The 17,545-nt window shown below is 30.8% G+C and overlaps 2 protein-coding genes across 2 annotated transcripts; one reads left to right on the top strand and one right to left on the bottom strand.

The window, feature by feature from the left end:
- Positions 1-5,236: 5,236 nt before the first annotated feature.
- On the top strand, positions 5,237-9,078 carry LOC148307911 (tetraspanin-7-like). Its single transcript, XM_088262585.1, has 5 exons — positions 5,237-5,442; positions 5,603-5,791; positions 7,694-7,870; positions 8,348-8,476; positions 8,883-9,078. The coding sequence occupies exons 1-5, from the start codon at positions 5,365-5,367 to the stop codon at positions 9,036-9,038; spliced, it is 729 nt and encodes a 242-aa protein (XP_088118711.1). The 5' UTR covers positions 5,237-5,364; the 3' UTR covers positions 9,039-9,078.
- A 2,653-nt stretch (positions 9,079-11,731) lies between these two features.
- On the bottom strand, positions 11,732-13,572 carry TfIIFbeta (transcription factor TFIIFbeta). The gene is made up of 4 exons (XM_088262574.1): positions 12,981-13,572; positions 12,684-12,895; positions 12,295-12,420; positions 11,732-11,979 (listed from the first exon to the last, which is right to left on the bottom strand). The coding sequence occupies exons 1-4, from the start codon at positions 13,279-13,281 to the stop codon at positions 11,809-11,811; spliced, it is 810 nt and encodes a 269-aa protein (XP_088118700.1). The 5' UTR covers positions 13,282-13,572; the 3' UTR covers positions 11,732-11,808.
- Between the last annotated feature and the right edge of the window lie 3,973 nt (positions 13,573-17,545).

Here is a 17,545-nt window from a genome sequence, read left to right as displayed (position 1 = left end):
TGTCAATGTATCCCATTTGTCACAGTCAACAGTAGATAATTACAATCCAACATTGCTTTACTTTTATTGTTCATGATGTATACCATACTTCTATAACATTATTGTATAAGCGCAAGGGTTGGGTCAGCAGTTGCAGAACAGATTATGTATCCTATAAAAAAGGTCTATTTACAATCCTATGGTTTTTATTGATAAAATTATAGAGTGTAAAAGTACAATCCTGTAAAATTAAAGTACATGCATCAAAACTAAAGTACATGCAAATCAAGCATAGTATATCCGCCAGTAGCAGCATTGAAAAAATGACGCAGTAAAATATAAAGCCTCACCATAAGAAATGAAATATTGTTTCTAAAAAGCAATAATTTTAATTCCTTAGAGCATGTACATACAAATATAGGCTTGATATACTATATAGATAGACTTTATCTGACCCTGTTTTATATACACATTGAAATATGTAAAGGTGCTCATTCGTTCATTTATATAAAATGCTTTTATCATATTGCTTATATTGGACATATGCTGTGGCATGATGATCTTACCACTACAATAAAAGAGGGGGAAATAAAAGCGAATACAAAAGATCTATGACATGTGTCTTAGTTTTTTCATGTCCCTCTTATTTTGCACTGGAATTCTTTGGTAGCCGTTTGAACAACATTAGGGTAAACAACCTGATATGAAATTACAGCTAAAAGATGATTCCAGCCAGCGTGCTGACCGCTGGATAGCAGTCATATTCATGTTTCTCATTTATAAAATAACTTTTAAAGTCATTAACCAAACAGCACTCCACTCTGTATGTAAAGAAATCAGTGTAAAACTAAATTGATTGCAAATATGCCATGTGGCCATATTGTTTCCCTATTTAAAATAGATTGAAAATATCCAAGTATATGAGTTAAATTTAATGTGTCTATACGGGAGACTACTATCTGAAAAAAAGTGTGTGCAAACACGTATCTGAATTGATTATTGTTCTGCCCCTCTTTTAAAAGTATTTCTCATTACAAAATGTAATATTGCCTGTGTATTTATATGTTAATAACATTTCTCTTCCTATATTGTGATTAGGCGCGCCTGAACATTTCATGTATGGTATTTTTAAAAAGTATTGTCTTTTTGCATAGTATAGTGTAATTAGTGTTTTCAAAACTCTTACAGTTTTAAAATTCGAATGTGTATTACTATAAGAAAGTAAAATTCCTATCGGGGAATTGAATCTATTTATGAAATCTTTAGCTACACTATAAATAAATACTATTTCACTACTTGCGTGTTGCCTTATTCGATATATATTGAAAATTTGATATTTTTTGCATATCATTGTAGATTTAAAATATAAAGTAGTTAGTTCTTATATACTAATAAAAAAATGAGTACATTTCGAAGAATGATTGTTAAATATATTTCTACAAAAATATTTTCTAATCTTGTTTAATTTTTTTATTTGTTTTACTGTCATAATTATTTTTTCACAAATGCAATGTTATTAAAAAAAATATGGTGATATTATCCTTAATATTTCATTCTTTCTGTTACTTTTTGTCCTACAATTTAAAAAATATATTATGAAATGGAAAATCGTTTGAACATTATTTCACTATTGTGGAAATTAAAAGTCTCTAGTTTAAACTAGTTATTAATTTACATTTTCAATATTAAGACAATGTCACTTAATTTCATTCAAATATATATATATATATATATATATATATATATATATATATATATATATATATATATATATATATATATATATATATATATATATATATATATAAATATATATATATTTATATATATATATATATATATATATGTATATATATATATATATATATATATATATATATATATATATATATATATATATATATATATATATATATATATATATTGTGTGGGCCTGCATATGTAATTTGTTCTTTGAGAGCTCATACAGCAAGTGAAACACTATTTATAGACCAAAAATATGTCCATTTAAAAAATGCATACATTCGATATTTATAGTTGTCAAACAACAATTACTTTTCTATACACAACAAGAACAAGACAAGGGCACTGTATTATAATAATCCAACGGAAATTACATGAAGGGAAAATCCAGTCCAAAGTACCATGAAATATTGAAACGAAAAATAATACCCATTTGTAACATGATCTCGCCGGAAATCTAACCCTGAACCTAATACATAGTGCATTGTAGCTTAACATACTCACCACTTCTTATTCACTGGGGTAGGTGGGGATATTGGGGTGGGGGTATGTATTTCCAAAAATACATAAAATCAGTATATATTTACTCATAAAAAATCCTTTAAGATTAATATATTCATCTTTGAAACATATTACATAGGTGCTTTAGAATAATAAAAAATATTTATATTAATAAATAAATTCCTCATTTCTTTGTTTAAATCTGTCAAAGCAATTTCTACAATCATACATTATAGTGCTATTCTTTGCTATACAAAAAAATGTTTATAATTATATAGACCTTTAAAAAAAATGTCAAATTAAAAAAAAAGTGTTTAGATGTTAATCAAAATAATTGCTTTCATATAATTTGGCTGTAATATATGTTATAAATACTGACGATAGTGTATTATTATATTTATTTTATGAAGAAAATAATTGTAAATTACAAATATAATAAAATATTACTTATTTAACTCGAACTCTTTTATTTTTGTAATCTCAGGAATTCCTTGTTCTTTGTGTGTTTTTGTTATTGTTATGAACTTGTAACCTTGTTCAGATGCCAGCCCTTAGGCTACCTTAGGTAATGTATCACTTATCACTGTGAAATACAATTATTTGCTGCTGTGAATAGAACTCAGAATCTCTTACTTAGCAACCTGATGTTTAATCACTTCACATATATAGTTAGTTAGAAAGAGATTGTTACAATACAATCTCTTTCTCTCGGACAGGTTCACTTTTCATTCAACTCAATTTTGAAAACATTTTTACATCAATCAGGATTCTTCATATGTCAAAATGAGCAATAAAATACGACTTCTGATCTGCAATGTCATCGTGAACCTAAACACACTTTAAAGAGGAAAGGTATTTCTACCCGTTTGGTCTATTGATGTTTAAGGATGGGAAGGGTACTTTCACCTTCTGCGCCGGCCTCATTTTGAAGGCAGAAAAGAAGGAATTTCATATTTAATGCTTTTATATGAATATTATGTAGGTACTAATCTCTACGGTCTTGTTAAGGTCTGTTAAGGTCTTGAGGTCTGTTAAGGTCTTAACTGTATGCACATAATCCCGTCGCCAGCTGTCCGCAGGTGTAAAAAACACTAGTCCAAAGTGTGTTAAGTGCAGTAAGAGCATACAGGTATTTGGGGGAGGAACGCACGGAGCTTACATACGAGTATGTAGTGATGATATTGGTTTTTTGTTGTATTTTATAGTTATTGTTATGGTGCAATATTTCTAACAACTTGATCTATGACCCCAAGTGCCCATTAGAGGCAGTGCAGGGATATACACAGGACCCGACCCCTATGAAATGGACACAAAGGAGACTACGCTTGTTCTTGTACTGTGACAGCGACCTGTTGAATAAACTGACTGATTTTTAATTGCGAGTTATTCTTTTTTTCAAATCCTTATCCGCACCCAATGGTGCAATGGTGCAATCATATAAACGCAGTGTTATCTTGATCGTTGCCACATGAAGGAAAGGTGATCAGCCCTCCGCTTCAGGTACCAGTCCAGGGTAATATAGAATAAATATTAGAGTGAGAAAATCATTTAATTTTTTTGACCCCTTCCGGGAATCGAACCTGGGACCTCCAGAAGGGTAGCTGAACGTGCTGACCGTTATACTAAGTAGGTGGAGTTATTCTTTACCTATACCTTACTTACTGTAATACTTATGGTAGAATGCAAAAAAACTAAAAAAAAAAATATTGTCAGAAACATGTATCCTAGTAAAAAAAGTTTTTTATTGAGAGCCCTTTGTGTTCTTCTCCCAAAAACCAAGAGATGGTTCTTTTTGGCTATTCTGTCATGAATAGTATCGTATATATAAAAAAAAACATATGTCAATGTAATGGCGTGGGGGATGGGTAGAGTGATCCTTTTGTTTATTATTTTTACCATCAGAAATTGACGAGCCTGCATACATTTGAAAAAAAGATCATTAGAAATTTGCAATCTTAAAACCTATCCTTCAAAAATTGTTGCATACCGTTTCCATTAAGTGAGAGTGAGAATTTTTGCTGCAAATCGTATCAACAATGACTAAAAAACAGAAAAATCTTTAAAAAAATCATTACTTGACTTTTTTCACCTAATGCTTTCGTTAGGTATTTGTATTGACTAGTGAGCTTATGATCATATATTCATAGGTTCCCAATTGAGGTGACACAGCTCCCAGTGGGTGCTGGATAGGTCTTCTAGGTGGCTCTAGAGACCCTAGGAGAAAGAAGGGAGGGGAGGAAGAGGGCGAAATATTTTCGATTCCACCCTTTCTAATTGAGAGCATACTGTGGGCAATTTTTTCTTCCCCCCGTCGATGAGAAACTTTTGGCGTTAGACAAAAAAGGGTTGGAACATGTAGTCGGATTGCGTACTCACAGATTACCTAAATAACCCAGCTTTGGTGTAAGTTATATTGCATATAAATAGGCGCTTTTTCTTTCTAAAACCTGAAATTTACAATTGAAAACACTATAATTTCGCTTTCTTGTCTACGTCATTGTATCATTTGTAAATTTAGTCAAACTATTTACAATGCATTAGAATAGTGATATAAAATAATGATAGTTAAGTAGTGGTTAGCGCGTTTATCTACCGTGGTGGAAGTCACGGGTCCGATTTCCAGAACATAATAATATTAGTGATTTTTCACAGTAGTATTGATGTGATATCACTTGAAGCGCGGGACTGATTACCTTGTATTAACATATTGATAACTTGTTATAATTAACGATCAAGATCAATAACGATCGTCGTTACGATGCAGTACCTACCCTATGCAAAATGGGGTACTGTAAGGGTAAAAAAAGTATAACAAAGATTGCTAAATATTTACGAAAAATAATATTTGAAAATGTATGTTCGTAAACTTACTTTCGCCGATCAAATCAAATGCTTAAAGTTTAAACATTGTGTACAATTTGCGTACAACATTTTCAGCTCGATATCAAATTGTTTGCGCGCGCTTCCTGACGCGTTGAGTTATGGATTTTATATGTTTCGCGCGTTGGATGTTAATATTGATTGGGCTAATCACGGGAGATCACAGCCTCTTCCATTTCAGATTGAATTTCCATAACATTGGTGTGAAAATTGTGCAGTAACTCCCATTTTGCAAGAGAAATTCTAATAAACAACAACAAAATGGGAAATCATTTAAAGAATAAGGCATTAATTGTGCTAATGCAATCTTTTCTGATGTTGTTTAATATTGCGTTGTGGGTAAGTAGAAACACAAAGGATTTTTCATTTACCACTAACGTAATCACGTTAATAATCATTAACATTTGAAAATTCGTACATAAACGATATTTTTCTCGCATGAATTAATAAAGGGCTAACTATAATTTATTAATTTTAATATATTTAAATCAAATTTCAGCTTTGTGGTGTAATTATTTTGGGAACAAGTGTGTGGGCTGAGCTTTATAAAGAAAAATATTTCCTTAATTCGTACGAATTTTTCGAAACTATTCCGTGCGTTTGGATCGGAATAGGATTATTATGCCTCATGATACCTTCCCTAGCGTGCACATGCACCGTGAAGGGACAACCTGTTTTGCTGTATGTGGTACGTATACATGTATATGCAATATTTCTAATTCATTCATCGAGAAATCATAAAATAGGATGAAAATGTCTGACACTCTTCTCAATCGATTGGATGCAAATAAGCACTCATGTTTTAAAATGATTAATTATATTTAAATATACAATAATTTCGACTTAAATCAAACTAACATCGATAATTACAGTGAATGAATGTGACGACTTTAAGAAAAACACTCGCACACTTCATCATTATGTCTTCTTGTTTTAATCCTCCTACCCAATAGTGTACTGGGCAGTGTATCTTGATCGTAAATACGCGAAGGCAAGGTGAGTGATCGGTTTTTTAGGCAAGGCAAGGTGATTTATGGGTCTTTAAGGCAAGACGAGGTGAGTGTTCGGTCTTTTAGGCAAGACTAGACAAGGCGAGTGATGGGTGTTTTAGGAAAGGCAAGGTGAGTGATCGGTCTTTTAGGTAAGGCGAGGTAAGTGATGGATGATTTTAGGCACCAGTCAAAGGCGATATTATATCAATTTCTGGGTGAAAAACAAATAACTCATAAATAACATTGATATGTATTATAAATATCTAGTATCCGAAAACAACTCGACACGGCCCAAAAACGCGTGTTTTTAATCGAGCCACGCTTATCGCTTCGTAGCTAAAATGATAATTAACTTAATTAATGCTTGTTTATAAACCGCAAAATATGCAAGTACACATACATTGTTTAAAATTTATAGATACTAGAGCGCGTTTACAGAGGTGGAAGTAGATAAGTAACTGATTAAAATATTATTGTTTCAAATCTCGTGTAGTTTTAGATTTTCTCAGACTAAAAACAAATTTTAAACGAAGCAGTTTTGTGATGTACTCGGCCTTTTTTATGTTTATTACATATGTTTGTACTCATTAATAATAAGTTTTAATAGGTGGAATATATTTGAAATGATGCGATATACTTATTTCATGATAGAGTTACTTAGATATTAGTTTTAAATACATATTTTTTTTAATGTGAAGGTAAAATAAAAAAAAAACATTTCATGGCAATCCATAGACGCCGTATTTTTCTTATTTAAATAATATTTTAAGATTCTAACCGTTGAATCCATAATCTGCCCAATTATAAAATAAACGCAAATTGCTTCTTGTCATTCTAGACAAGGTTCCAACTTGTTTACGACGCCCATACATTCCAATTTAATTTGGATGCAGTTTGTATTCTTTTTGGAAAAAAAATCTCGTTTTAACCGACTTGTTTTCATGATTGTTAATTTCACGAAGGTGAGTATCAACTCTGACTGATCACAGTCAGTCTCCTTAGGCGGCAGTCCAGGGTGTAAATGAATATTAAAGTGGAAAATCACTTAAATTTATTTTAACCCCTCTGGGACCTCCAGCACGGTAGCCAAATGCGATAACATTTGTATTGCAAAATATTTATATTGCACTTTACAATATTTTCTTTTTTGGAAACTATATCAAATTGTTTTTCAATTTTATATGCTATTTTTGTTTCCGTGAGTGTTTTTCACTGAACAAAAAATTCTTATAAAATCGTGGCACACAAGTATCCCTCAAAAAAATACGTTCCTAAATTATTTTTTCTTTCGTCATCATCCACACCTAATAAAGCACGCGGGACCGCCTTCCATTGATGCGGTGTTAAATTGACAATATTTGATAACGGCAATAACGTAATCAACCCTTCGCTCCAAACGTATGTGAAGGAACTCAATTTGAAGGACGATACTTCTATAAGAGAAATGAAATGGAGAAGGGAGGAATATTAGGTAGAAAAAGAGAATAGCAGCAATGGCTGGGGCCTTTCGGGGTTGCATATACTTGCTCATTAAACTTTTGCATAAATTCCTTGAGGATATACAAAGTGTAAGTGTATTATGAATGTTCTCATTATAGTATGGCGGAGTTCTAGCAGCAATCTTTGTACTGGAAGTGGGTGTTGAAGTAGCGCTGTATGCGTATAAACACAGATTATCTGAAGCTTTGGATCGGGCCATGAGCGTTTCCTTCAATCATTATGGGTTCAGAGAAAGTGATGATAAAATTGTGGATTTCGACCTTGTTCAAACATCGGTATGTATAATATAATTATAACCTACAACTGATTAGCTTTTGATAAACATAATAGCACACAATTTAAAAATATTCGATTAGGTAACACAGTTTTTAAAGTAAAATCTCCCAAACTGATTTGATTGATGGTGAACGTATAAAAAGTACAAAATCATTATTATGTTTCTAGTCATTCTTATATTTGATCATCCAAGTAGCAAGTTAGTTAGCATGTTCGACTACCATGTGTGAGGTTTTTGTTTAATATCACAAGTCTTTTAACTTGACACCAATTCGAATGGGGTCTTTTAAAGTTATAGAAACACTTTTCTTCACTTAACCATCTTAGCCTCTGTTACAAAGCTATTTTTTTTAAATTCAATTTTAAAGTACGTTACACAATTCAATAACATAATAATAAAATAAATGAGCGTCGGTGAGGCTTCAAAGGATCAGATGACCGATTTTTTTTACTAATATTTTTGTTTGATATTGCAGTTTGAATGTTGCGGTGTCCATAATTATTCAGACTGGCTACAGGTTATACCAGCGCGCCCCATTCCACAGACCTGTTGCAAATTTCCATCCAACTGTATAACAGCCAACATTGCAGACATTTATATTCAGGTAATGCTTAAAAACAATATATTTTTTATCCAGTTTATTAGTTCAAGATTAATAATGCTACTATTTTTTCCTTAGTTATTTAAGTATTTCACGGAAAACTAAAAAAATGCAAGAGGAAGAAAAAATGCATTAAACTTATCTCAAATGTTCCGAAAATAAAAATTATACTATAAAGTATAATATATTTTACGAAATGGCTTTGGAACATGTTTTGCAAAATTATTATTATAATTTAACCTGAATAAGAAAATATTTTTGTAATGCAAATATACAAATTAGACATACTTATGTGTATTTTCAACACAGCGACAGTATTTCAAAATTATAAAAAAATAAATAGATTTTTCAACTTATGATCGATGTAAAAATCGGAAAAATAATATGAATGTTTTTCTTGAAATTTCAGGGGTGCTATTCTTTCATAATGGAATTTTTTGAAAACAACAGCAACTTGGTGTTGGGCATAGCCATTGGAATTTCAGTGTTTCCGCTGATTGGAACCATACTATCATGTTGTTTGGCAAATAAAATTAAAACAGCCAAATACGAAGAGATGGCTTGAAAAAATATCAATCGAATTTTATTCACATAAAAAAAGTGAACGCACAATGTAATACTTAAGATGAATATATTTTTTATTATTTTTGTACTATCAATATTTTAAATTTGTTATTGTGAATTAAGACGAATATTTCTGATTTTTTACAAAGTAAGACCTCGTTCAGTGCTTCCTGGATAACGCTGATACAAAATACCCGAACACTATACGAGTCCCACGGTACAACTTGTATGTTGGAAACATGGTGTTCATGTGTTTATTGCATATGCAACAAATGCACGAATCGAGAAAAAGGCTAGAGAATCCAACCAGATTAGAAGGACACATCGTTTGACACATTGCCACCTAATCAATAAAGGAGATGTAGATGGTCAACATTTGGAGGAGTTATCTTCAAGCTGAAAATATTACCTAACCCAAAGAACATACTACAGATTTCCCAAGTAAAAATTTAGTACAATAAAAGCTGTGAGAATTTTTCATGACAACAAATTAAAAGTAACATGTTGCAGTTTTTTTTGTAGTAGGTGTTTAAGAAACAATTGTGAAAAATATTATTGATGTTGGAATTTGAAATAATATTATTATGACCATGTTGAAACTAACATAGAAATCTTGTAAAGGTGTAAGAAATATGTACTTGTTGTACGTAATTGCATGTTTATCAATTACACATTATGTCTGTTGTGTCAATTTTCCCTAATCTACGGATTTGTGTGCCAAAATGCTCAAGGAAAATAAAAATGTTTTCAAAAATACAAGTCTTTTATTAAATCATCAAATTAAGAAATTAACAAAAAAAAATTATACACTTATAAAAATAATATTTTTTTAACCTAATGGTTAATAGTTACTTATTCACTATCTGATTTCTCCTTATCAGGATTTACTAGGCCTGCTGCATCTTGTTTATGGCGCTGATACTCTGGTTTGAATTCCCACAAGTGTTAATATGGATTTTAAAAATTGTAATTGCACACTTCTTTTAAATACATTATTGGCTGACGAGTAAACACATAGAAGATTTGAGAAACATTCTAAATTCAAGCAATAATTTCAATTTTGAAATTTTTTTTTTCTCAAATATGTATGTTTTTACTGCAGTGATCACCACGTACCAAGTTGGGAACTTCTTAAAAGCGACTAGTTGAAAATCCCTTGCAGGAAAAAAAAGTTCAGACTACACAATATTATTAATAACTATACATTATTTTTTCCTTACTTTTCGATCTCGCAAAAACCATTTGTGTGTGTAGAGTATTGTTTATATTATACCAAATAGTCGGAATACAAATAGGGGTGTGACTTAGACCTGACTGCTTGTATGGCGATCATTAAATGTAATTTTTGTATACCATTGCACAATTTAATAATAGTATTTGAGGCTAAATTTTGAGGCTAAATGTGGAGATGTTTAAATTTGCTACATTATAATGTGTGACTCCATGCTGTCATAAACTCAATAACTCTGAAAAAAAGTGAGTTTTTCAACTATGAAAGGACTCATTAACATCTATATTTTAATTTATTATGGCTTGTACCATAGTAGATGCTGATATATCAATTGCGGAGTTAGCATTATTTTTTGGGGATGAGTTTTTAGGAAAATTTAGAATCATTTGAGTTATTGAGTGTATGAGATATCTCTGTCCGCACAAGGCTATAAAAATCAGTTGATCTCTTCTACATAGCGTTTCAGAGAAGGTTGACGATAATAGTGTCATAAGTACTGCTTTGGTGTTGTTCGAGAGTGAGGTGTTGAACGGGAAGTCGGGTCAAATGAAATTTGTCTGGTATGTTACATTTCAAAAAGTTGGCCACAAGGAACTGGTATTATTACTATTTATAATAGTTTATTTATTGGTATTTCTTTTAGCTATTCTTTAGCTCTGGAGTTCTCATTCAGATTGTTGACTAATTTAATTTTTTTAAATGTTATCTTTATACATTATTCCGGGAGAGTCACGCATGTTTTTCGCTGCCTGCTGTTGAAAGCTGTTCCTATTCCACACAGCCTACCGCCACGTAAATAGGTAAAACCGGCATTATCGGTCTGCACCGGTCATTCGAGGAATAACTCCCGTAACAACACACAATCACAGCATTCCTCCGGGCATACACTTTACATGTTGTATTACAACAAAGATCCTTCTTACTACAATATTATTTTTGGGTTGGTAGCTACCCCCAAAAATGAAAAAGTGTGATTGTATTGCATAGTATTCTTTCTTCATACTGCTTCTTGTTACATTTCTTATTCTTTTATTCTGCTATCATATACACATACTAAAAAGTCCTTTTGGACCACTTGAAGACTTGTGGCATCGCTAACATTGAATTTATAAAGTTGAGTTTATTACTTATATAGTCACGCGGTATGGTTTGGAATTGAGCCCCACACCAGTTGATTTATTACTGTGGTATGATTTACCATAGCACAAAGTTAACAATGCTTAACAATATTAAATTTAAAAAAATTATATAACACTAATATTACCGGTTTGAATTTTTCCACAACTAGAGTTAAAACTGACAGCAAAATGATGTAGTAAATACTTATAAAATATCTAAACGAACTAGACTTATTATACTATACATTTCTTTAATCTTAGTATTTGTGTGGCAATATAAGTTCGAAAAGTAAAATAAAGAATATTATATTATTTTACAAAATCATTAAATTAAAAATAAAAAGATTTTCTAATATTTCAGTTACTTTATTTAAGGTAAATACAATCATAAAAATATTTCCCAACTAAATTATAACCATTCTTTAGTCACTATCTGATTCCTCCTTATCAGCTTTTACTTCTTCTGCCGCGTCTTGCTTGTAATGCCGGTACTCTGGTTTGAGTTCCCACATGTTTTTATGTGGGTTTTTTAAATTGTAATTGCATACTTCTTTTAAGATTTCTTTTAAATACACAATTGGCTGACGAGTAATCTGTAACAAAAAGAAAACATACAGAAGATTGGAAAAGTTTGAGGAAAGTATAAGTTCTCGGATGTAAACAATAAGGATAGATATGAATTTGTTTTTCTATTATTTTTAAACGCAATTATTTTCTCTAATATGTATGTTCTTTCTAGTGTAAAAAAAAAATTTAGTATTCATTTGCACAATTTTCAGCGAGATTAAATGAAGTCAATGAAGTAAATATTTGGAATGAAATTTGGAGGATTTATTAATATGGAGAAAATTGTTTTGGTTGATGATAATGTGCGACAATGTCTACCAAAAAAATAAATTATTTATTACCTTTTGCAAATCTTTGATGTTATAATACTGATGCTTTTCAAAAGCTGCAAATAACATGTTGAGAACGGCTTCCTTATCATCTCGGGCCTTTTTACCTTCTGCTTTTTTACGTTCTTGGTATTCAATCTAAATGAGAAAAAAATTGTAAAAATTAATTTATAAAATAAATATGTTGTATGTAATGATAAATTTATAACAAACATATAAATTGGAGATTTTTTCTCATATATTTACATATAAATTATGTACATATATATTTATATATTTTATATTATATCTTATGTATATGTGTATATAAGACAAAAAACTGCATGTAATCAAATAAAAAGATAAATAAACAAAAAAGACAAAGTTTCCTTATGAAAACGAAAACAAAAACAGCATCTTACATTATGTTTATGATCTGAAACTGGTTTAAAGTTGTGAACAATCCTATCCAGCTGCTGGACTTGCCTTTGCGGCACTGAAGCTTTCCTTATAGATTCTTTCTTCAATTTCATATAGCAATTATCAGCATACGGTCGACATTCCAGCTTCTGCACAATACGACCTTCCATAAATAACTTCTCCGTCTCCGGCACCACAGAATCTATATTAGAGGCTGTAAATACAAAATCAAAACTCATCAAACGAGTATTCATAAAACGTGTGGAGTAAAATAATGACAAATAATTTAAATTCCTAACCTGCAACATGAGAAAAAACACCTAGAGTTTGTCGGGTTACTGTAGAAACATCTAGTCTATGATCTTTAGGTATATTTTCATCGCCTGCTTCTTTTAAACATAGGACAGCTTCTGATAAGGTCAGTGCCACCTGTGCTTTTTGTCCAGCATTTTTGGAAATTTTTAATTTTCCTACTTCAATATTCCCCGGGGCCTTTTCCCACTTATTGGCAATATATTTGGGTACTTTGACTAACCACACACCTCTGCCGGCATTAGACAAATCAAGTTCCCGGTCTATATGAGGTTGTGGTGCAGACATGATTAGCTAACAAAATATTATTGTCAGCAAGTTTCTAATGAAAAAAAAATCCTATATACGACGTTTTTACGCGAATTTGACCTAATACATATGTGTATAGGAAAAGAAAAGTAAACAGCACGAGCACCGAATATTGTACACGAAAAGCTTTATTTAAAACAAAATAGACGCTAGAAACTACAATGTACTGTAATGAACACAGACTAACTAATTTATATAGTAATGAATGTCAAAAAGTGACAGACGCAGATTCAAAGATTACTGTATATACTTATAGTACATGGATTACTTACGTGACAGTCCACAGAAATTTGACGTATGAATAGAAAAAAATCTATGGACTTATGTTACGCCGCTAAATAATTTTTTTACGGTTAGGCGCTGAAAATTTAAAATTCTGTTAGCTTTTTTCAGATCACGCGCTTCAGAATCCAACGTTTCTCGAGTTATTAATCCTAACGGAATTTCGGTAACACAGCAGATAGCAAATCTACCGGTATTGGTTTAAGATGGACCATTTAAAAATAACTTTTATTTTTATTTCTGCTGATGGAAGCGTTTTTTTTACTTGACTTTAAAAAAAGATGTATTAGTATTTTACTTTGCCTATAGTGTACCAGTTTTAGATAACATTCCAAAGGTTTGGCTCTTCATTTCTAACTGCAGTGTTAGGATTAGGAGGTATTTCACCTGCTATGGCGGATTAGTATGAAAATAACTTAAGCCTCAGAGGAGTTCCTCTGGAGATTCTCTTGTGATGAGAAAAGCACAAAAAACTCTTTATTTTTTCCCACTGGCGGAAATCTTTTGAATTGTGGATACCCTTAAAAAATCAATAAAATATAACACATTTAATCATTCCTCTTAATAAATAATTATCAAGAATAATACATAAGACATGTTAGAGCTCGTTAACATGATAGAGCTGTACCGGTTTATTTAACATTTCTGGTTCTAAATAATGTTAGGTTTTATGATCGTATTTTTTCCTCCCAAAAAAAACTCCTAGACATATTCTGTTTCACACATGGTCTAGTTATCTCTGTCTATCTCCCTGTTCCACATTTCTTTGAGAAGACCTTGCACAATCATACACTTTGTACTAAGAAATAATAAAGAAAAAACAATTTTATAAAAAGTTTTATTTTAAAATTGTTTCTGTAAATTTGATAAAATACTTGATGTATGATAGGCATTAAACAATATTGCTTTCAAATTTGTGGAAGTACTAGTAGTATATTAGACAAATTTCAAGCTTTTATATCATCGCTAAATTGAGAAATTATTGGTAAACATTTAATCAATATTTAATTAATATTTACATAACACATATTTAAAACTTAAATAAATCACAATTATATAGTGAAAAGTATGTAATAAAAAATATGAAATCACTCGTAAATGAGTGGAGGCTTAGTAAAAAAAATAAAGTACTTAGTAAATATCAAATGCATTTATCGTATTTGGTGGCACTAATGTTCATAATTATCAAATTCATATATTATAATGAATAGCAAAATATTTTTAGAGAAAGTAAAACATAACTATGGAATGGAATATTTACATTACATGTATTAAAAAATTAAAGGAAATTACAATTTAATAGCGATAAGTAAGTAATACAAAAATTAAATCACTCATAAACGAGTGCAGGCTTAACAATTTTTTTTTAAAGTATGAATTGTTCATAATTATTATTTATATATGTTCAGAACTATTGTTCATAATTATTAAATTCATATATTATAACGATTAGCATTTTTTTTTACAAGTAGTAAATCATAACTATGGAATGTAATATACATAATTAATATCAATATAAAAATACAGTCGTCCAGGGTTTATTCAATTTCAGTGTTTGAAATAAACACAGGCGCCGTGGTATAGCAAGGTAGTTGCTCGACTGCTAAACTGGGGTTGCAGGTTTGATTCCTGCCAATTGCAAAATGAATTCAAGAATTATTTATTTTCAACTGGTCTAAGTGTTTGTGATGTTTTTACATCAACCTTCCTTTTCCTTACTATCCTACTTGCAGACAATAGTCTAAAATAGAGACTTTACGGGTTATTCCTTTAAAAAAATTAAAAAAACACTAAAAGTATATCTTTTTTAAAGTTTAAGAAATCATGAATTATATAAGCAGAATAAAACTCACTTAAGCTTATGTGAATATGGATATGCATCCCCGAGTTCTCCAACCATTGGTGACATTCTCTACTTCCTCTTCTATAGTATCTACTATTCCTCCTCTATTTACTATAACATATACCAGTAATGACCTTCACTTTTAGCTTCCTTCATATTCGTTATTTGCATCCCATCTAACATATTCTACTCCCATATTTTATAAATCTGGAGCGCAGGATTGATGAACTTGACTTTACAAAATCAAAGATCGAGTTGGTGAGAACACGGCATTAGCGCAGTGCCCTATGTACCACTTGGGTGCGGATAGGGATCAGAAGAAGAAGATAACTCCGTTTGCTGTGCAGGCTCCCGTCTGACTACATTGCCTTATTGGACTAACGAGAACCATTGGGAAGCCTTTTGTTAAGGCTTGTAAAGTTGACATAGTTAGTCATTGCGTTCTGCTTCTGTTTTCCAGCTCTCAGTAGGTCCTAGCTAACAATCATGCACCCTCGAAGGTGCCGGATTGTCACCCGCTGTTTCAGTCACAATGATGGTCTCTTTGGTGTAAGGTCGCAATGTTGGTATGTAGTCTGAAGGAAACTGGTGTGTAAACAGCAGATAGTCAATACTCTCGGACCACTAAATTATGGACAGTAATGTGCACTGTGAGATGGACAAGCTGTCTGAAAACCAGCGAAGGTAAGCAAATATATATTAAAAGAATGCTGCCAAAATCAAAATCGAAGATTTTGATTTTGCTTTACAAAGAGCGCTCAACACATCTTCCCTTAGCCAATACAACCACAGGAGCGCCAAGGGAGCTATGCTGATTGTCACCAAAAGTTGCTAACATGCACGGGTTCATGGTTTAACGCCAGCTTTAATTTTTGTAAACTTCCAGTAACAAAAACAAAATTAACACACTTCTAATATAATACTATTTTATGTATTCGGACACAACACTAAACATAAAGAAATTATATTCAAGTAATTAAAATAAAGATATTTTTGATTTGAAAATAAATATTAACATTTATTGATTCGGCAGTCATTTTGTGATAATGTGGAAAAAAATCTTTATTTATAATTCTTTTGCATTATACAACATAATATAAAATACAAATAGAAAAAATATATATAAAAATATAAATACAAAAAAAAGATCCCACAAAGGCAAGGCCTGTGTGTGGGTATACAATATAATTTAGGTCATAGTAAAGGGCACTGACAAGAATACAATAGATATTATAAGAAGAACTATAATAATAGTGTTAATATAAAACACAAAAAATACAAAATGCTTGACTAACAGAATTTTTTTTTTTTAATAATAATAATTTTAAAAACTTAAATAAAGAAGATGAAACAGTTAAGTAATTAAAAGTTAATATTTTGAATCAATTTTAAATAAAAATAAAATATGAAAGAAATAATAGTTATGAAAACAAAGTACTGATAAAAGTAATAAAACAGATAAAAATAATAACCATATAAGCACTATCCATCAAAGATATTTTAAATGTATACATTTAATTATTATATATAATTTCAAGGAAAGCCTTGTATTGATTTCTTTAATGAATATACAAGTCAATACTGACATTATTTACTAACCATGCAAGGTTCGTCAATAAATTACAATCATATCGCTCACTCCTTTCAAGAACGTCATAAATCAAAAACCGTCAATTTTCAGTTGTGCATGTTTTTTGGAATGCCCAGAAAATGTATTATATCCCAGCAAAAGCGACATATTTTTAACATAATATTTACCCGCTACAGGGCAGTAAGTGTTGTTTTTGCATTTTGAAGAAAAGGTATCGTTTAATTATTTTTTTAAATATATTAAATATTTTTCAAATGAAGAAAAAACCTTCAGGTTTTGTCTAAATAGATCTGTTGCACAGTAAAAAGTTCAACAAGTGGCTTGATATTCATTTTTAATACATTGTATTATTTTTTTAAACTTTAAAAACGTTCTCCTGAAAAATCAAGTTTTTTGATTTATGACATTCTTGAAAAGAGTGAGCGATATGTATTCAGTGACCACATTAGGTCTTGCCAAAGGAGATGACGACCTGAAGTGTAGCAAAACATGATAATGTGTGTAATTTCACAAGAAAATAAAAGACA

This window comes from Brachycentrus maculatus, unplaced genomic scaffold (assembly GCF_059751285.1).
Source record: "Brachycentrus maculatus isolate JH-2025_06_01 unplaced genomic scaffold, ASM5975128v1 h1tg000185l, whole genome shotgun sequence".
Lineage (NCBI taxonomy): Eukaryota > Metazoa > Arthropoda > Insecta > Trichoptera > Brachycentridae > Brachycentrus > Brachycentrus maculatus.
The sequence above is the reverse complement of the archived record's forward strand: the minus strand, read 5'-3'. Positions and strand labels throughout refer to the sequence as shown.